The 19,033-nt window shown below is 38.7% G+C and overlaps 1 protein-coding gene across 39 annotated transcripts in view; it reads right to left on the bottom strand.

The window, feature by feature from the left end:
• Nucleotides 1-816: 816 nt before the first annotated feature.
• Nucleotides 817-19,033, bottom strand: part of TCF7L2 (transcription factor 7 like 2) — a 230,962-nt gene continuing 212,745 nt past the window's right edge. For 6 of the 39 annotated variants that reach the window (XM_074233662.1, XM_074233657.1, XM_074233654.1 and 3 more), the window contains 5 exons: nt 18,809-18,916; nt 12,578-12,626; nt 11,939-11,989; nt 10,581-10,653; nt 2,620-4,862 (listed from right to left, as the gene is read on the bottom strand). In XM_074233662.1, coding sequence (XP_074089763.1) covers nt 4,415-4,862; nt 10,581-10,653; nt 11,939-11,989; nt 12,578-12,626; nt 18,809-18,916 — 729 coding nt within the window. In that variant the 3' untranslated portion in view covers nt 2,620-4,414. The other 33 variants (XM_074233663.1, XM_074233659.1, XM_074233672.1 and 30 more) reach the window with 11 other exon arrangements.

The following is a 19,033-nucleotide window of genomic DNA, read 5'->3' on the forward strand; positions in this document are numbered from 1 at the left end:
GTAGGAGTGACTACTGAGTGCTACGAACTCCACAGGCTGAGACTTTTCCCTACCCAGGGCAGTTAAATTTTTCCCCTTTGTGTCTTCTGGGGGCATTGAGCCACTATCCAGGGAGCTGGAGAAGATTCCCAAGTGATCATAATGCTAAAGCATGGAGGCATTGGTGTAGTGTTTAATTCCTTTTTCCTCAGTCCTCTCCTGTACTTATGCTCCTTAAAATACTTATCAAAGAAGTCTATTTATAAAATATAGAATTTAAACTCATATAAAGTCTAGAAATAGTGAGCAAAGAGGTTTATGAATAGTGCATATGTGTATATATACATGTATAAAGTGTGTGAGGCAATATATATATATATATAGGCAAGTATGTATATTTAGTAAAGATAGTATATATATATTATAGTGTATACATGAAACAGTATAGAAGTGTGTATAATGAGTACACATATAGTGATTAGAAAGTCTATATGCATATATACTTAAATATAGTGAATATATAAGAGTCAGGGTATATAAATAGTATATTATATAGTATATAGTGAGCAGAGATGGTATACATCTGTAGGGTAAATGTGTGTACACATATATCTATATCTACTGTGATGAGACAGTATATAAACATATAATGAGTGAATAGAGTATATAGTGCATAGAGATATACATGTAGTGTACATGAATGTTGTATATAGATTATGAGAAAGCATATATAAGTACATATAATGAGCAGAATATATAAATATATTGTGAGTAGTGCATGTATACAATATCTAGTGTGATAGAGAATACATATATATATATATATATATATATATATATAGTGAGTAGAGGTAGTCTATGTATAGTATGTATCTAGTGGGTATAAGAGACAGAGTACATAAATATATAGCAAGTATATAGAGTACATAAATAATGAGTATATATTGTGTTTGTGTATATATTTTAGATCTACTTATAGCTAGTGTACATGAGAGACAGGGTAAATATATACATATATAGTACATATGAATGTATATGTCTAGAAATTTTGTGATAGAATATATGTTTATATACAGAGTATATATGCATAGTGTGTGTATATATACATGAATATATTACAGTATGTAAGATGTAGAGTATAGTAGAGTGTGTTTGTATGTGTGTGTATGTGTATATATAAATATATATATATATATAGTGAATAGAGATAGAGTATGTATAAGTGCATATATGTACTGGGGGGAGAGAGAGAAAGCGAGAGGAATGAGAGAGAGGAGAAAGAGAGCGAGCACATTCCACAAGGTTATCTAGTCTCCCCCCCCACCTTTTTTTAACAGATGAGAAAACTGAAGCTAAATCACTTGGCCACAGTTCCACAAGTAGTAAGGGGCAGAGCTGGAATTTGACCTGAGGTTCTAGCTCAAAAGACAGAATTCTTTCCACTATACCACTGTTTCCCTTCAGATTATGATTTCTCCTTTCAATGACCCTATGAAATCAAATTCACAAAGCAGGAAAAGCCCTCCAGTAGAATCATTTCTAGAGCAGGTGTCATTATTTTACAAGGGTCACCTGGACAACCTGTGACAAAAAGACTTGTCACAAAATGTACTGATACATCAATTTAAATATTACATACTTTGGAAGACAGAAGACAACATAATTTAAGGAGAGCATGCACAGACTAAGGAATGGGTGATATGTCTGCAAGCTTTATTTTGGTACAAGTCAATCTGACATTCCAGCCTGGAAAAAATACAATCATTGCAGCCCCTCTGTTGATGGTTGGTGAATTATGGCTTCTCTCTTTGTTCTGGATTTCAGATGAGACCAGAGGTAAGAGAGAAAGCTCCCAAAGGTCAATGACTTCATGTTCTATGACCCCTCCTCCTAGGGTTCTGTTCACCTTCATGGCCAAGGGTTAAGATCTGATTTTAAAAACTAAAACCACCTGCCCACCCTGTGGGTATTCTGAGTACTCAGATTACAACCAGGGAATTTGCTTGGGTGTGTGAGTAGAAGCAGAGTTTCTATGAGGGCAAATGCAGATTTTTGTACTAATGTTGACTTTTGGAAATGGTGGCTTCTGAGATCCTTGTGAGGGCAATAAATCCCTTTAACAGGAAGAGTCAGATCTAGTTTTGCTCCCTTTCCTCCACTCCCCACCATGAGGAAGTCATCCAAGATCTCAGAGTTACTTCTTATTACGGCCAGGAAAGTGACAAAGGTTCTATTATGCCATGCCGGCTTTTGTTTACCAGATTTTCCATTTCTGATGCCAGTAGAAAAGGCTTACAAGAATCCACTGAAATGGTGGTGGGGGCAGGGGAGGGTTTTTCCTCCCTTTTTTGTGATCAACCTCAACACAAACAGTGAATTTAGCAGTTGGTGTCATACAACAGAACTACCTGAAATCAGCACAGGATGGGGGTTAGTGAGCATGAAATAAAAAATAAATAAATAAAAGACCAAGTGCCTCTGAGAAGGCCTCAAATACTGACCTCTGGTAATTAAGTCACCACCTTGTGAAGACTTCAGATATCAACTTGGGAATAAGTGTCTCTGGGTGTAGTTAAAGTCTTTCCTTGAAGGCAGAAACGGTTTCTGTTTTTCTCTTCTGATACACACTACCTGCATTTAACAAATGATTGTGGTGGGTCGACTGCAGGGAAAACTCTCTCAAGAGAAGCAAGTGACAAGTCGTTATCTGCACATACTAAGTTGCTTTTATTAATCCAGAACTGCATGCTACAGATACTGTACAGCATGAACATGTATTCATTACAAAAATGGCATCAAAACCATTAAAAATGAAATCAGAATAAGAGCATAAAACGGAACAGGAACATCACAACTGTTAGGAAACATTCAAAGTATTCACAAAAAAAAATGTTATAGTTAGCATCTTAATAAACCAGAGAAAAATTGGAGACAGTTTTACAATCGCTTCATGTCAACTACAATGGCACTGAATGAACAGTTCTCAGCTTTTATACAGCATTTTGCAACATCAACATGCCTAGGTTTTTTTTTTTTGGTTTTTTTTTTTTAAAGTTTGCTACCTACCTTTATGTAGTCAGTTTACATAGAAGCGGCAGCCTGTTTTTTTCCCCTTTATGTGTAATCTAATATACAGAATTTTGGCCCTTAAGGGTTTATACCTCTTCATTTTAAATGCTTTCTGGACAATCTGCTACCAAACACATCTTGTTATAGGTGACATTAAAACTACACACATACCTACCTATGTAACATCACAGCAAAACATGATGAACAAAAATTACAGCATTAAAAACAGGGAGAAAGTTAAAAGTCACTGAGAATTTTGGCACGTAAAAATTTGTACACAGTCCACAGTCCTAATGTTGCAGGCCATTCAACTGTAGGTCCAGAGGGGAGACGCCAATGCTCCCGCTGTTTCTCAAACAGCGCCGTTAAAATTCCCTCGCTAATTTTCAAGTCTTATTTAATGTAATGGCTTTCAAAGCAATTTCTTTACACTATTGATCCTTTAATGCATCTATAAATGTCCATTTGGTGGCAACTGTGTTTCATACAGCAAAGAGAAAACAAAACAAAAGTCAAAACCCAAAAAATATATATATACACATTTTTATATATATATATATATATATAAACTTAAAAACCTTGTACAAATGAGTTGTTATATATAAGATGCTTACACTAAAGGGGGGGGAAACTTTATACAATGGTTTAAGAAAAAGGAAAACATATTTTAAAAGGGACAACATACAGGTACAACAAGCAGTCTCTAAAGCAATAAATACTACTGGTCCAATAGCGTTGTGATACCGGTAATTGGTGAGTAACGTCCCCTCCCTCCCCACCCCCCCCAAAAGAACAACACCATGGAACAAGGTATATTAACACATTTTAACCCTTTGTTTCTGTACATTTAAACAATAACAACATCACAAGAAAAGTTGTTTCACACAGAAAAAAAAAGTCATGGCACTGCATTCATTGTGCCCTTATGGTTTAAAAACGAGATGTAAAATGATTGGTTCGCAAGCTCGTATTTAATACAAATAATAAAGAACCAACTCCTTCTGCAAAGGGCTGCTTCAAAATTGCTTCTTTTTGTCTTTTTAAATCAGTCTTTAAAACTAAGCTATCAGAACTACATAACAGTTATGTATATATATATATATTTTTTTTAAACGCTACAAAGACTTTAAACAGCTGTTGATAAAAATTTTGGTAGAATCATGAGGTTTCTCTCTCATCTACATATTTAAAAGGAGAAATTGAAATAAGAATGGGTCAAATATTGACCAATGAACTCGATAAACATCAACTAATGTAGCCATGTGGCACAAGATTTAAAAAAAAAGACAAAAAAAATCCTCAAAAAAAGAAAAAAACAAAAACAGAAAGGAAAAACAAACAAAAACCAGGACTAGCAAAGCTAAAGCTATTCTAAAGACTTGGTTACAAGGGAGAGTGGCTGGGGCTGGGTCCCAGCCAAAGAATTATGGGAATGTAAAGAAGATGTCGAGGGCTGTGCTAGAGACGATGAGGGGGCAGCTGATGGCTGTAAAGTGGAAGGCGGCAGATCCAGGGCCCCATTCTGACAGTGGGCAGCGGAGACAGCCAAAGCGCTGGGCTTGCTGTGGGTACTCTCAGCCAAAAGGAGAGAGGGTGGCGGCGGCGGCGGCATCATCGTGAGGTGGGCCAGGGAGTCAGGTTTCAATGTAAGCGAGAGAGGTTGGGTTTGTTCAGTCTGTGATTTGGAGTCTCTGGTAGGGGAGCCTAGCATGTTAGGAGAAGAAGGAGGGGAGTCTAATAAGCTTCCATCTGAAGAGGGTGGACTGAGGCAGCTGCCTTCACCTTGTATGTAGCGAACGCACTTTTTTTTTCTCCTAGAAACAGGGGGAGAGAGTTATCTGTAAATAAAGGGCAAAGATGCCAAGGGAGAGAGTTATCTAATGTACAGAGCAGAACACAAGTCCCCTAACTGATGCCCTGGTGGATCAGCACACCTGGCAGAAGGAAAACATTTAAAATGATGCTCTGGGTGTGCAGAACTAACTAAATTTTCTATGCCAGCTGGGCCTACCAAGAAAGAATAATAACAGAGCCCACTGCTCCCACCATCCTCACTCTCCACCACCCACTCCTACCCCCTGGTAAATTCAACTTTGGGCAGATTCAGGTAAGCCACAGATACTGTGGCAGCCACCTGTCAGGTACAAATTTCTTCTAAATTAGGTTCAAATGAGAGATTGACCCCTTTCTTTCTCCTTTTAATCTCCCTAGCCCTCCCCTTTCCTCCCAATCCCACCCTCAGTAATTTTTTTTTGTTCCTACAAAAAAATAGAGAGAGAGAAAGAATAGAAAGAGAGAGAAAGAATGAGAAAGATATCCTTCCCTAGGTACCTCATATCAATCTCAAACTTTTAAAAAGCTGGCTGTTTAGCCCATACAGCTGAAGGCTGCTTTAAGTGAGAGATTTAAAGGCTTTGGAACATCATCGCCATGAGGCTATAAGAGCTGAAAATAGCTTTCAAGTTTCTCTGTTAAGAACCGCACCAAATCAAGAAAGGTCAGAGCCAGGTGAGAAGAAAAAAAATGAAAACTCAAAACAAATAAAATCAAACCAAAAACCAAAACCAAAACTGAAAACAAAACACCAAAATAGGCAGAATAGGAATAAAAAGGGGGAAGGAGGGGGTAGAATAAGAAAAAACAGAAAATGATCAAAATGATCCAAAGTAACGAGAATAACTGGTTGTATGGCCTGCAGGTTGTGGATTAAATTAATCAAGACTTGTCTTAAATTTTTAAAATTTTATTTTTACTTTTTTTAAAAAAATCTTTTTTTGAGAAGTGGGAGTGGGCAGGGAGGGGAGAAGTGGAAAGGGAGATTATTCATGGAAGTGTTGTTGATCCTTGAATAGGCCTGACACATAATTAATATGCCAATGCAGGAATCAGTCTCAGGAAGTGGAGAATATAACACAAAATCACAGCAGTAAAAACCAAAAGGACTGCAGAGGAGCAACAGCAGGGACTTTTTGTTCAGATTTTTTCCAGAAAGAGTTTGACCCATACCGAAAATATAAATTTCCCCTTCTTGACTGGTACTCATTATGTAAGGATCAGAAATGAGAATTTCAGAATCTTTCTTGCCTAATATACAAGGACATCAAAGGACATCAACCGAACGAAGAAATCAGGTATATGACTAAAAGGGTCTCACCCATCAACTCAAGTTTGTTAAGAATAAAGTTGGTGGGAAAAATGATCCAGGGATCATCCCCACCACTACATAGTCTATAAAAATGCTTAAGATATATATCATTTGTCCAGATTCATAAATTCAAAGTATGCCAAGGATACTGCAGAAGCCTAACTAAGTAAAGCTCCAGTTTCAATACAACTGAACCATGTCTACCTCTAGCAATGAAGATACCACAAAGCAGTTGAATCAACTCCTGCCAGACTAATCTTAGAATACAAAGGAGGCTAAGTTTCCTACTCAATCTTCCCCACAGAACCCTGGTCATACCCCCATTGTCCCCAGTATACACACTGTGTGAATTGAGCAGGATGGTGGGAGGGTGAGAGGAGCATGCTTAAGTCTAGCCTGTCTCATAGAGACAGAGACCAATCAATTTCTCTGGCTTCATGACAGGCCAATTCTGTCCAGAACTAAGGAACTCAAGAGGTCAGGGAATCCAGTCTGTATCATCTTCCCCTTTATTCTAAATTTGGCCATGAATTACACTAAGGTTCTGCTTGAGTCCCAGATAGCAAGATAAACAGGGTAACCTATCAGGGGTTTTGAACCACCTTAGCCTGCAGATCAAAACATGCTGGAAAACGAAGATATCCATGCGTTTTACAAATATGAAGAGGAATTGGGGGGGGGGGGGGAACCAAAGAGAAAAACAATGAGAAAACAAGAAAGAATGAGGGAGAAAGAAGCAGTGAGAAGAGGGAGGGACATTGAGGACATGGGGAAATCACTACAGGCAGCATAGCATGCTATATTAGGGCAGAGTTAAAAGATGGAAAAACAACTTGGTGGGCTCAAAACAGAACCTTGTTAAAAAAATTCCCTGAGGTCAACTGAAATTAGAAAGCCATTACTTAAAACAAAGAGCCCTGATTTGCTAATGTCATTTCTAATTTCTCCCTCTCCCCCATTCCCATTTCCCAAAAAATTCTAACTGGGTTTTGAAATTTTATATCTTACAGTGGGGTTCAGGGAAAAATTTTGAATATGAAATCTGGAAGACAGAGAATGATGAAGGATGTTGGTAACAGACAATGACTGGGTGAAAGGCAATCAAAATGTATTCACATTTCTAAAGAGTCAAAGAACACAAGGTTTACAACTGATCTTTAAAAGAAAAAAAAACCCACTTTGTCCTATTTGTTCAGCAGACAGACACAGTCAAGACAATGTTAAAAAGTAAGAGAAGTCTATGAGTGAGAGATCATATACCTCTACCTTTTGCTAATATCCATCTCTAAAGTCATAGCAAACTCCTTCCAAGAACTAATTCAAAAATGCTTCAAAATCCATTTTAACTTTACATCTTTATTCAAGGGACTAATTAGGGATTATTTCTGATTACTTTTCTTTGTAATGGCAACTTGGCATAGAAAATGCAGTGGCTAAACCTGTGGTTTACTGAGAAAGGCTTCACTAAAGATAATAGTAACAGCTTAAGAAGTGATGACTGTGCTGTTGCCAGAATGAAAACTATGTCATGGTAGGGTTTGCTGAAACCTATCACCTATGATGATGGCAATGGCCAACTCTCAGACTACACTATAATTACAAGGTCTTTCTCATTTTAGTCTTCTCCCTCAAAACTACACTCCAGAAAAATCACAATTCTAAAGCATGAAGCTAGCTGTAAAATAAAAAAAAATAAAGTCAACAAGTACTTAAAAACCGTGGTACACTTTAGAGTCATAGTGTCAAGCTCCAAATAGAAACGTGGCCACAAAACATAAGGATCCTTGCAGGCTGCATATTAATTTAGAAAATCACATATCTGTGTTTTTATTTTATTTTCATTTATCTTCTTGGATATTTCTCAATTATATTTTAAATCTGGTTCCAGCAATTGAAACTTGCTTTTGAAAAAGACTCCTACCCCATCCCACTGCTTTCCATGCCCCTTACTTATTAAAAGTAAGCTGTAAAAGCCTCAACTAAAAAAGGAATGGGTGCCCTGATCAACATTAATAATAAAAATGTAATGCAAAAATCTAATCTGCAACAATGATTGCCCAATAAAAAGGCCTTCACAGAACCACCCTCTCCAACCCCCCCAAAGTCAGAACCCTACCAGCTGGGGTTTTTTGCTACTGAGGTTTTTTTTAGAGAAAGCACACACAGTAGGTGTCAGACTCAACACATTTTATGAGGAAATTAAAGCCCTTTTCTGATCACATAAAGCTTATAGTTTAATCCTGAGAGATAGTAAGGCAAAGAATAAAATTCCTTGCTCACTGACCTTATGCAGATTGCAAAGTTTGGTACCAATCAGCTGTCTAGCAGAATAGACAGAACATACTGAGGGAAAGCCAAGCATCCTTCTTCCAATGCAAGAGAGAAATCACTTGCTACCATAGAAAAATGGAACCAGAAGTAACTAACAAATTAGGGGGCTTTTAAAGCCATTGAAAACAAGACGTGGGTAATTTTTTTTTTAAAACTCATTTTGAATGATGCCAACACCTAGTACAAATGGTCCTTCCAATCATTTTAGCACCCATATGTCTCGAAGTCCTAAACTCCTCCAAAGGGCAGAGACAGCCCATTCTTGTAGGCATGTATAAGACCCCACATGCCAACATTCCCTTTTCTATAGCTATAATTTTCAGTGCTACCAATCTGCTTCTTCTTGTTCAGAGAAAGAAAACAGGGGAGTTGTGGGCATGCACGTAATGTGATGGACATCTGATCTAGGGTCTAAACAACATGAATCACGTGAAAGAGGCATGGACAAGAGGGAAAGGTGACAAGGAAGGCACTACAAACAGAGAGAGAGTGTTTGGGAGTTGAAATACCTACCATCATAATATTCCAAATTCAAAGACTGCTTGTATCAGAACAAAGAAACAACAAATTTAACCAAATGTGGTCATTAAGGAAAGGAAATGAGACAAGAACTAGTTGGTATCCCTCCACCAAGAAAGAAGTACCTCTAATGAAGTACCATGGAATTACAGGTTTGATGAAAACCTGCAGCAGAACATGGGTGCTTAATTTGGAATTCTCTGTGCTCTCTGATTCCTTTGGGCACCAAAAATGATTCTGCAGAACTGTCAAATGCTGCAGTTTCTCTCAGCCTCTGGCTCACAAGTTTATAACTCCTTAGCAGGTGTACACCAGTCAATGCCACAATTTCCCTTCAGCTCCATAAAAATGACAGCTAATAAAATCCAGAGTGAGTAAATATATATTAACGAACAATGCATTTTTTAAAAAAATACCAAAAACCTGTCCCAGAACCTTTCTGGTATGCCATTGCTGTGGATCCTTGAATGACGAGAACCCTTGGAAATGGGGGATATATACATCTTGCATATATATCCCCCCCCAGCGTTCTTAGGGGTTGGTCAGCTGCAAAGTGCCAGCTCTCTAAGATTGAAAGGACAGATGCCAGTCTTTGCAAATCAAGGTCTGACTGTTCCCAGTTCTAGCACTAGGGAGATGTTATTGAGAAAAAGAGAAAAAGAGAAAGAGAGAAAGGAGGGTGGGAGAAAGGTAATGACATTAAATTAGCAAGAAATTTGGAAGGACGTGGATTATTAGCCATTGATGCTAGTGGGAATGGGGAAACAGGTGGGGAATGGATAAAATACGTTTTCGTACTAATGCTCTAGAAGGACAGAAGGCTTTGATTTTCCCAGAGGCCTAATGGTAGTAATATACCTGCACGGTTTGCACCATAAAGTCTGTCGGTCAAGCCCGAACAATGCCCGACACTTCTTTGGAGTATTTGCATCTGTTAGCATAAGGTAAACACAAAAAATACAACACAATGGTGGATCGTGCTCATTTGGATGTGAAGTCTTAGCTATAGCTTTTTTTTTTCTTTTCAATCACCTGAATTTTATTTGGTAGTCTCCCCTCACCAAGGACATGAAAGGAAAGGACTTCCATGAGTCAAAAAAAAAAAAATTTAAAAAACAAAAAAAGAGAGAGAAAGAGAGAGAAGGGGAAAAAAAAGTGACATTATTTGCTTCTATTTAGGCCAGTGTTAACATCCAAGTCACTGAGGCTCGCTCTACGCTGTGGTAGGGAAGTGGTTGGAAACATTCCGATGGCATGAAACACATTCCTTGGGAAAGGGCAAGACTGGTCTTTGCTGTCCCTGACACGAGAGAAGGAGAGATGATGCTGTTTGACAGTGGCATTTATTTTGGCTAGCAGCAGCAAGGAGAACAAGCAGAATCCCTCACAGAGACGGTCGGATGGCAGTGCCCCCACTCCCTTGTGCCTCCTAAGATCACAACACAGAGCTACAAAGCAACAGGGCAGAGAAGGGGGAAAGTACCAAATAAACCAGCTGAAAAACCAGCCACAGCGAATCTGGGGAAACTATACACACCTGCAGGGACCGCACCAGTTATTCTGTTGATCAAGGCCAAAGCGCGCTCGGCATTTCTTAGGAGCGCTCAGGTCTGAATGAGTTCAAGAAAGAAGCGAGCAGAAGGGTGGGAGGGAAGAAGGGAAGAAGGGAGAAAAGGAAGGAGAGAGGGAGAAAGATTGAGAGAGAGAGGGAGAGGGGGAGAGAGAGAGAGAGAGAGAGAGAGAGAGAGAGAGAGGGAGGAGGGGAAAAAGAGAAAGATAAAAATAAGAAAAAAATAAAAAATAAAAAAGGAATAAATCAATGACCTGGTTACTAATTGCAAAATATTCACTTTCGTTTTTTAAAAGTTTTTTTAAATTAAAAAAAGTGAAAATGACATTCTTAATTCAAACTTGTAATTAGCTGTTGCAAATAAAGCTGCAGTATCCCTTCTTCAAGGACTGTATCATATAAGATCAAACAGATAAGGGGACATCAGTCACTAGATAACTTTCATTTTCTTGATATTTCCTTTTGATTGCATTTTCCAATTTTTTTTAAATAAAAAACAAACAGAAAAAAAAAGAAGGATAAGAAAAGAAAGCGAGGGGGAGGAATTAAGGTCCTTAACATGCTTTTTTTTCTTCTACTTAGAGTTTTAACAGTTAAAAAAAGTCAAACAAAATGAAACCAATGAAAAAAAGAAAGAAATAAAGAAAGAAAAAATAGATCGTATTGGGATATTGCAGCTTTTGGAACATTCAACTTTTGTTTCCTGTTGTTCAGTTTTATTAATATTAAGATAGGAATGGAAAAGAATAAACAGACTGTGCGGAATGGACTGTTAGTATTAGTCAGAAACTAAGAGCAGCATGAAGCAGGCATTGAGTCAGTGAAAGCTAGTGGACTGCAATTTGTAAGCTAAGCAGCAAAGCAAAAGAAGAAAAAGAAAAAAAGAAAAGAAAAGAAAAAAACAAACAAAAAAAATCATACTGCGGATGCATGCTTGCATGAGAAAACTTAGTGGGAGCAATGCAAAAAATGCCATTAGATTAAGGAGGTTTATTACAGAATTCCTTCCATTCTTTACCAGTCTCTTTAAAGAAATACTGCATATTCAATTTGCACAGTTAGTTCAACTCTAAAGCACTTTCAATGTTTAAACAACTGTTATGAAAAAATAAAACCAGTTAAATTAAATTGAAAACAAAAAAAAAAACAAAACCAAAAACAACGGAAAAAAAAAAACTGCTACCAAAACACATCAAAACATGTGGATGGTCATTTCTTAAGAATGTTTAATGTCATACATGTTTAATGTTAATAAAACTATAATGGCAAGAAAAAGTAAAAAACATTTTATCAACTACTTTAATGACTCAAAATGACATTAGCACCTGTAATCGGAGGAAGTGAAAGGCAAGGATTTAGGAAACATTCGCTGTGTTCTGAAAAAAAAGAACAAATTATACAATGTCTTCAAAAAATGTTTGTTTGTAAAGGGCTGGCTTCTCCAAGTGGGCTCTGAGATTGCCTATGCAGTATTTCTAATTTCCTCTAGAGAATGACAAACCTCCTTAATTTAAAATGGGTGCAATTTACCACTGTAAAGGCATGCATCAGAACATTCGGGTACAGCCCAAAGGAATGTCCAACACTCACAAGGGCCCGCCCAAGCCCAGCCCCCCTCCCAACTCCCCCTCCCCCCCCACGCAGACACGCACAAAATTAGCAAACTTTATAAACCACGCATAGGCATGACTACAGCTCTGCAGTTAATGGTTTTGCAGTTATTTAAAAACACATTCCACTAGAATCACAATATGCTTTTCATGCAAAAAATGAATGTTACTAGCTTTAAAAGGGCAGTTGTGAAGCAATTAATTAAAATGCATAAACAAAAAGGCTAGCTATGGATGGGTTACTCAATGCCCTGGCCTTGGATTTCTCCTGTCTCCCCCAGATACAAGCCTAACATAAAAGTGAGGTCCTTGCCATGCCCCCCCCTTTCCTTGGGATTAATTAATTTAACTTACCATTCGTCTCTCCTGGCTGCTTGTCCCTTTTCCTCTTCTTCTTCTTCCCCTGCATAAAACATATGAAACACAGGAGAATTATTTCAGGAGATAGAGTGGTCCCAGTCTTCTGTGTTCACGTGGGCAGAGTGAATATGTAAAGCATGTATTTATAGGTGTTACCCCTTGTGATCAGATTCTAGGTGGTGGCCCGGGGGGGGGTATGGGGGGGTTAGAAAGGGAAGAAAAGATGCACAGAGAGCTTTGATACCCCTTCAGTTCAGCTGCTTATTAACATTTAATAGCAGCATCCAATGTGTTCAGCCAGAAGGATACACGTTGGACTTATACTCAGTGGGAAGGAAAAGAACCAAAGAGAAAGAATGTATGGGAAGTCAGTTATCAACTTCAGGGAGAGAAAAGATGTGTTCCCACTCACCTATGACCAGCCCCAAATACGGAAGAGTCCATACTTAAAGGGAAAAGATGCTGCTGGGACTCAGAGTGCAGAACGAAGATTAACAGCTAGAATTTAAAGGAAGGCAGATCTTGACACCCCCCCACCACCACCACATCAGGAAGAATGTCCTAACAATCAGTTATCCAGAAATAGAAAAAGACTTTCTTGGAAGGACATGAGCTCCTTTTGGTATTAAAGATGAGTTGTAGAAAGCATGCTATTTTGGAGCCAATCAATGAGGTGGATAGGATGGAGAGGCGTTTTAGGGGAATCATTTAGTTAAAAATCAATAAAAGAAGCAGTAGATTGAACAAAGTGAAGAAAAGGTAGGGTTAAAGAATACAAAAATGAGCATATTGGGAATACATGGAGGCTTCCTATTCATGAACTGGTATATATATATATATACTGATTCCAATTGCTTAATTAAACTTAATGAATTTTCTATTCCTCCAAAACTCACTTTTTCAAAAGTCAGTAGTATGATCTATATTGAAAACAAAAAACCAAAGGCTCTTATTGACTTTGGTTTATATCCTTTTCCAGAATTAAATGAAGGGGACTTAACTATTATTTCTAGATCTCAATTAAAACACAAAAGTAGAAATCATCTTAGATTCACTGCATGTCCAATTCTCAGTATATCTCTATTTTCTCAGCTAAGCTGACAATATCAATGTGTGTGTGTGTGTGTGTGTGTGTGTGTGTGTGTGTATGTGTGTGTGTGTAGTGACTATTACAACAAATTTCCTAACTATGAGGACTTTCCAAAAAATCTTTGGAGGTATGTTAAAGAGGCAGATGATCCCAAGGTGGCATTATAAATGGGATTCTATTATGGAGAAAGGGATTGGATATCATGCCTTTTGAGATGCTTCTTATACTGTTTTATGATTCTATAGTTATTCTCATTTTTCATCCACCTGCTGGTTTTCCTACTGATGAGACGGCTAGGGCTAGGGCATAAAGTCCTGCCCCCCTCCCAACCTTGTATATGTGATGTTCGCTGCCAAAAGGTTTAAACACCCACAACCTTGGCCTTATGAGCCCACTATTTCAAACAAGTGAGGTGTAAGGAATAAATGCATAAATAGCAGCAAAGCAAAGGTTGTGGATAGCAGAAAGTTAGATGGCTTACTTTTTCCATTTTCAGGGTATTCAGAAGACTTCCTTCTCAAACCATCTCTAAGGCTGCTGATATCAGCCATGGGAAAAAGCCTGCAAAGAACTTGGAAAAGGCCAAGGAAAGCCAGAGCTTGACAAGATGCCCCCCAAGAAGAATCAGCATTCCTTAGGATGGCAATCACATAGAGCTATGACTATGGCTCATGCATTTTTTGAATATTTTTGCCAGTTTTTTAAAAAAAGATCTTTTTTGGTTAGTTCTTAAGAGATAAAATTTGCAGCAAATTTTATTTGGGACTTAAGCTTGAATGGAATTGCTTTCCAAAAGGAAGAAGTATTCTTTCTTATGATAAAATGCAAACTCCCAAACTTGACATCAAAATGTTCACATCCAGACTTCTTTTTCCTCTTCAGTAAATTATCCCCTACTATGGAGCTAAGAGGTACCATAGATAGAATGCTAAGCCTGGAGTCAGTAAGACCTGAGTTCAAATTCAGACTCAGACACTTTACTAGCTGGGTGACCCTGAACAGGTCACTTTTATTTGCTTCCAATTCTTTACCTCAAAATCTGCACCTACCTCCCAGGGCTGTTGTGAATATTAAGGGAGATAATATTTGTAAAGGGCCTAGCACTTAGTAAGTACTCTACAAATGCCTTTTTTCTTCCATCTTGTCTTCCTTCTACTTGTTTTAGAAGCAGTAGAGGAGCTCTGTTTAGGTGTTCAAGTAACTCGAGAGGCTGATGGAAAATTTCATCATTTTCATTCATCCTAAAGGAAGTGCAAAGTTCCATCTAGCTCTAAGCAATGGTCAATTCTGAGTTTAACTCAGGTATACAATTAAAAATTAAGTTTTAGATTTAGAACAGGGGCAAGCAACTCCCAGCTTGCAACCCAGGCAACCACATATCCTAATAAATCTAGTAGTTTTTTATGGGTGAATTAATTAAATGTTTGATAAAATGTAGCCTGAAAATGATGTTATAAAATATCCAAATGATCCTCAGCAGAAAAAAGGTTCCCCATCCCTGATGTAGAGGAAAGGCTCCTAGAAGGCAGGAACTATGAGCTTTGGTTATCAAAAGGAAATGTGAGAGAGCTTAATAGGAATGTTTGATGATGTTATTGAAGAAAACCATGTAAGCCTGAACACTCAAAATTTTTCTTAAATTTATCTCTTCCTTTATTTATTTTTTTTGGGGGGAGGCAATTTGGGTTAAGGAGCTTGCCTGGGATCACACAGCTGTAAAGTGTCTGAGATTGCATTTGAACTGAGGTCTTTCTGACTCCAGGACTGGTTTTCTATCCACCGTGTCATCTATCTGCCCTTGGAAGGAAGATTAAGGACTCCAAAGGAAGGAAAGGACCCAATATCTTAAATAGATCTTAGCTAGAGAAGAAAGTTCTCAACTTTTTTCCTTTTTCTTTTTCCTTCCATTCCTTTCCAAGCTCTTCAATTCCATTCAGCAAACATTTATTATGCACCTACTAATGTGCCAGACACTGTTAGGCAGAGATCATTTCCTTTATCGTATTACATAACCCCAGAATCTCACATTAAACTCTATTCATTATAGATATTTCCCAAAGACTTGATTGAATAGGAATATAAAGACAAGAAAAGCAGTAACAAAATAAGAACTTAATTCTATTGTGAGAAAATAAGTTTAAGAGATAAGCACAAAACAAATATGGAGAATTTAGGCAGCAGGGAAATGGGATGGGAGAGTACTGACGATAATGGTGAAGAGAGAGAGAGGAGGGCATCAGAAAGGCTCATGTGGAAGTGGGACCTGAGTCGAGTTCTGAGACAGGTTTGGCATTCCAACAGGTAGAAGTGGAGATGAGGACCACCCTAGGAGTGATAGCCTGTGCACCATGAGGTGGGAGATACGATGATATGAGTAGAGAATAGGAGACTGGATCTGAATGTTTCCACCTGTTTCTACCTGTTGTCAGCAGTTGGAATGTATGACCACGGCCTCATTACCATCACCAAAATTACCAGCACTACCAACAGGTGAGCTACCTGCCAGATCCATTAATAGTATTTCATAGAGGTTCACCTTCTCACATCAACAATAGCCATGAGGGAATCTTGGGCTAATCTCTTAAAGAACCTGTATGTCTTTACAAACAGGCCCCATCTTGACAAAGTGATCTCAAGAAGCCTCCAAATTAATATTGGGAGAAAAAGGTCAAGAGGTAAGATTAAAAAAAAAAAAACTACCTTATATAGCTTTCACCACTCAAAGCTGAAGTTGAGGCCTTCCCGTGAGGTAAAAAGCTATTTTGTAGAATGGTAGAGGATGGTGGGCTTCCAGGGGAAGTAAGGGTGGGTTCAAGGCAGTAGAAAACAGGCAAAGGGCTCCTTTTTGCAAGTTCATTACTTTCCTTATTCTTAATTGGTCTTTTAATAGCTCTGTTATAAAACAGTCAAAGCCACAACAAAATTGAACTAAAGTCATTCTAACTCTTGCCAGAATCAACTCCATCAGAACAGGTTTCTGACTTCTCAAAGGTGTGAACCAAGGAGCATGCATGGAAAATCATATGCAAATGAGTCCCAGATCACAGAAGACACCTTGGAAAGCATCTAGTTCAACCCTCCTAATTTATACATGTGGAAATGGAGCACCAAAGAGGGGAAAGTGACTTTGCCAAGGTCTCATGGTTTCAAAGGGCTGACTCTGTGATTCACTATCACCCTTCTGCTGTCTGAGGGGCGAGCTATGTACACCCTGGGCTTGGACTCTTAACATGGCTCCATTCTAGATTGCTCAAAGAACAGGTGTCTGCAGGTGGCAGGAGACACAAAGTCAACTCCAAGAGCTCTTGACAAGAGGTGGGGTGGGAGTGCGGGGAGGGGGTGAAGGGCAGCAGCCTGGCAAGTGATATGGCTGTGTGATCCAAGGCTCTGGAGCTCTGCTGCCGCTGGAAGCCTCTACCTCGGGGTCAGGTGGGGAGAGCACATCAAGCTTGGGAGGAAGCATTAGCCTTCTCATCCTCTTCCTTTCAGCTCCACAAGAAAGGGTTTGACAGCGCGCACATGCTGGGGACATATGTAAAGGTCCCCAACATTTAAGACACTGCACATGCCCATCTGTCAGTGACACACATTTCTTGAAGCTTCTTTTAAAGCTTTCATTCGGGTCCTCGCACTAATTCCTGTTTCAACTCTCAGGAGGAATTCAGACTTGGGGACTCGTGCTAACAGCTACTCAACCCCATGGTCTCAAAAAGCTTCACTGTCAGTCCACCAAGCGGGCAGGGTACAATGGGAAGATGGGTGACCAGGTGCTTACAGAGGAGAGGGCATGGGGGAGGGCAGGGGGAGGAAGATTGCAAAAGCATTTCTAAGCTGCCAAAGGAAGGTATTCCTATCTTACCCAGTGGGAAGTCATTTCAATTCTGCCATCTCAACTGAAAACGGTCCTAAGATCACAAAACTTTAAAAAGAGAAAGGGGCTTAGGGAAGCATCTAGTCCAAATCCCTCTCCCCCATACACACAAACCATACAGAAGAGAAAGGTAAGGTCTGGATGAGATCATTAAGAGATGCATATCAGAAATGGGGTACATGTAAGACTATTAACCATGACAAAAATCAGAAAGGAGGGGAAAGGTAGTACTGGTCTCAAGAGCAATGAAAGGAATCCTTAAATAACAGTGACTCAAAGGCCAAATTTTAACACAAAATTGTGCTGTGAGAAAGAAAAGAAGGAAGGAAGGAGGGAGGGAGGGAGGGAAGAAAAGAAAGAAGGAAGGAGGACAGAAGGGATGAAGAAAGGAAGCAAGAAAGGAAGGAAGGAAAGGCTTTAAATTCAAAGAAGTCCTAGTAATGAATATAGGAATTCAAGAATTTCAGTTAATAATGAAGTAAAATGCAGTCTTGATGAGTTCAACCTAAGAAAAGTGAATGAAAACTTTCATAAGAGGTGTAAAGATAGAAAGTAACATGAATGAAAGCTTAGCAAATTAGTATCCTCCTTGAAAAATCCAGACAGTTGATGATCTAAATTGAACAGATAATCTATGCTGAAGGTGGGCCACATCACTGACAATATATGCATCCCACAGCCTGTAACCATTTAGTTTACCTCGGGGGAATAAAATTTAGGAAGAACCACATCTTTATCATATCTTTGAAGACAGAAATAAGCATCCCTCTAATTTTTATCAGGTTAAATCAGAAGTCATTCTGTAATTTTCCCTTGAGAAGCAGGGGTTGGGCTAAAGATGCTGAGAATGTTTAAGTCTCCTCTCTGCACTTTCATGAAACTGAGAAGTCAATACAAAACTGAGAAGGGTGGCCAGGCCTTTCACAAAGGTCTCAAAAGAGGCCAATCAAATAAATGGACATGAGTTATTTAATGTGAGTTATTTATGTGAGTTATTTAACTCCCCTATCCCTATTACTATCTGGACCACAGAGTATCACTCATGCTGAACAACAGGCCAAATTCTTGTTCACCTTTGGAGAGAAAGGCCAAAGCATTCTCCTTGATGACCCAACTGAATGTATAAAGGTCCCTTCATAAACAACCAAAAAAGTAGTAGTGTGGTCTGGAGTTTGCTTGGGCAAACAAATTTAAGATTTCTAGCATAGGTGACTCTCTACAAACTCTACAACTAAGAAAAATAGCCACCTACATAGCCACCTACATAGTTATCCCGTGCAGACCAGCCTGGATAAAGCTGCATGTGAAGCTGTCGTTCCTTTCTTGCAAGCTCATAATATTTAGCCTGCTCTTCTCTGGATAACGCGTGCCACTGTAGCAAGGTTGGGGATTGGGGGGTTGAAGGGATGGGGAGAGAAAGAAAAAGAAATCAAAATTTCACAACATATACAAGATTCATTACATATGAGAAATCTTCATCTTTCCCAAT

Source organism: Macrotis lagotis, chromosome 4, assembly GCF_037893015.1.
Source record: "Macrotis lagotis isolate mMagLag1 chromosome 4, bilby.v1.9.chrom.fasta, whole genome shotgun sequence".
NCBI classification, from domain to species: domain Eukaryota; kingdom Metazoa; phylum Chordata; class Mammalia; order Peramelemorphia; family Peramelidae; genus Macrotis; species Macrotis lagotis.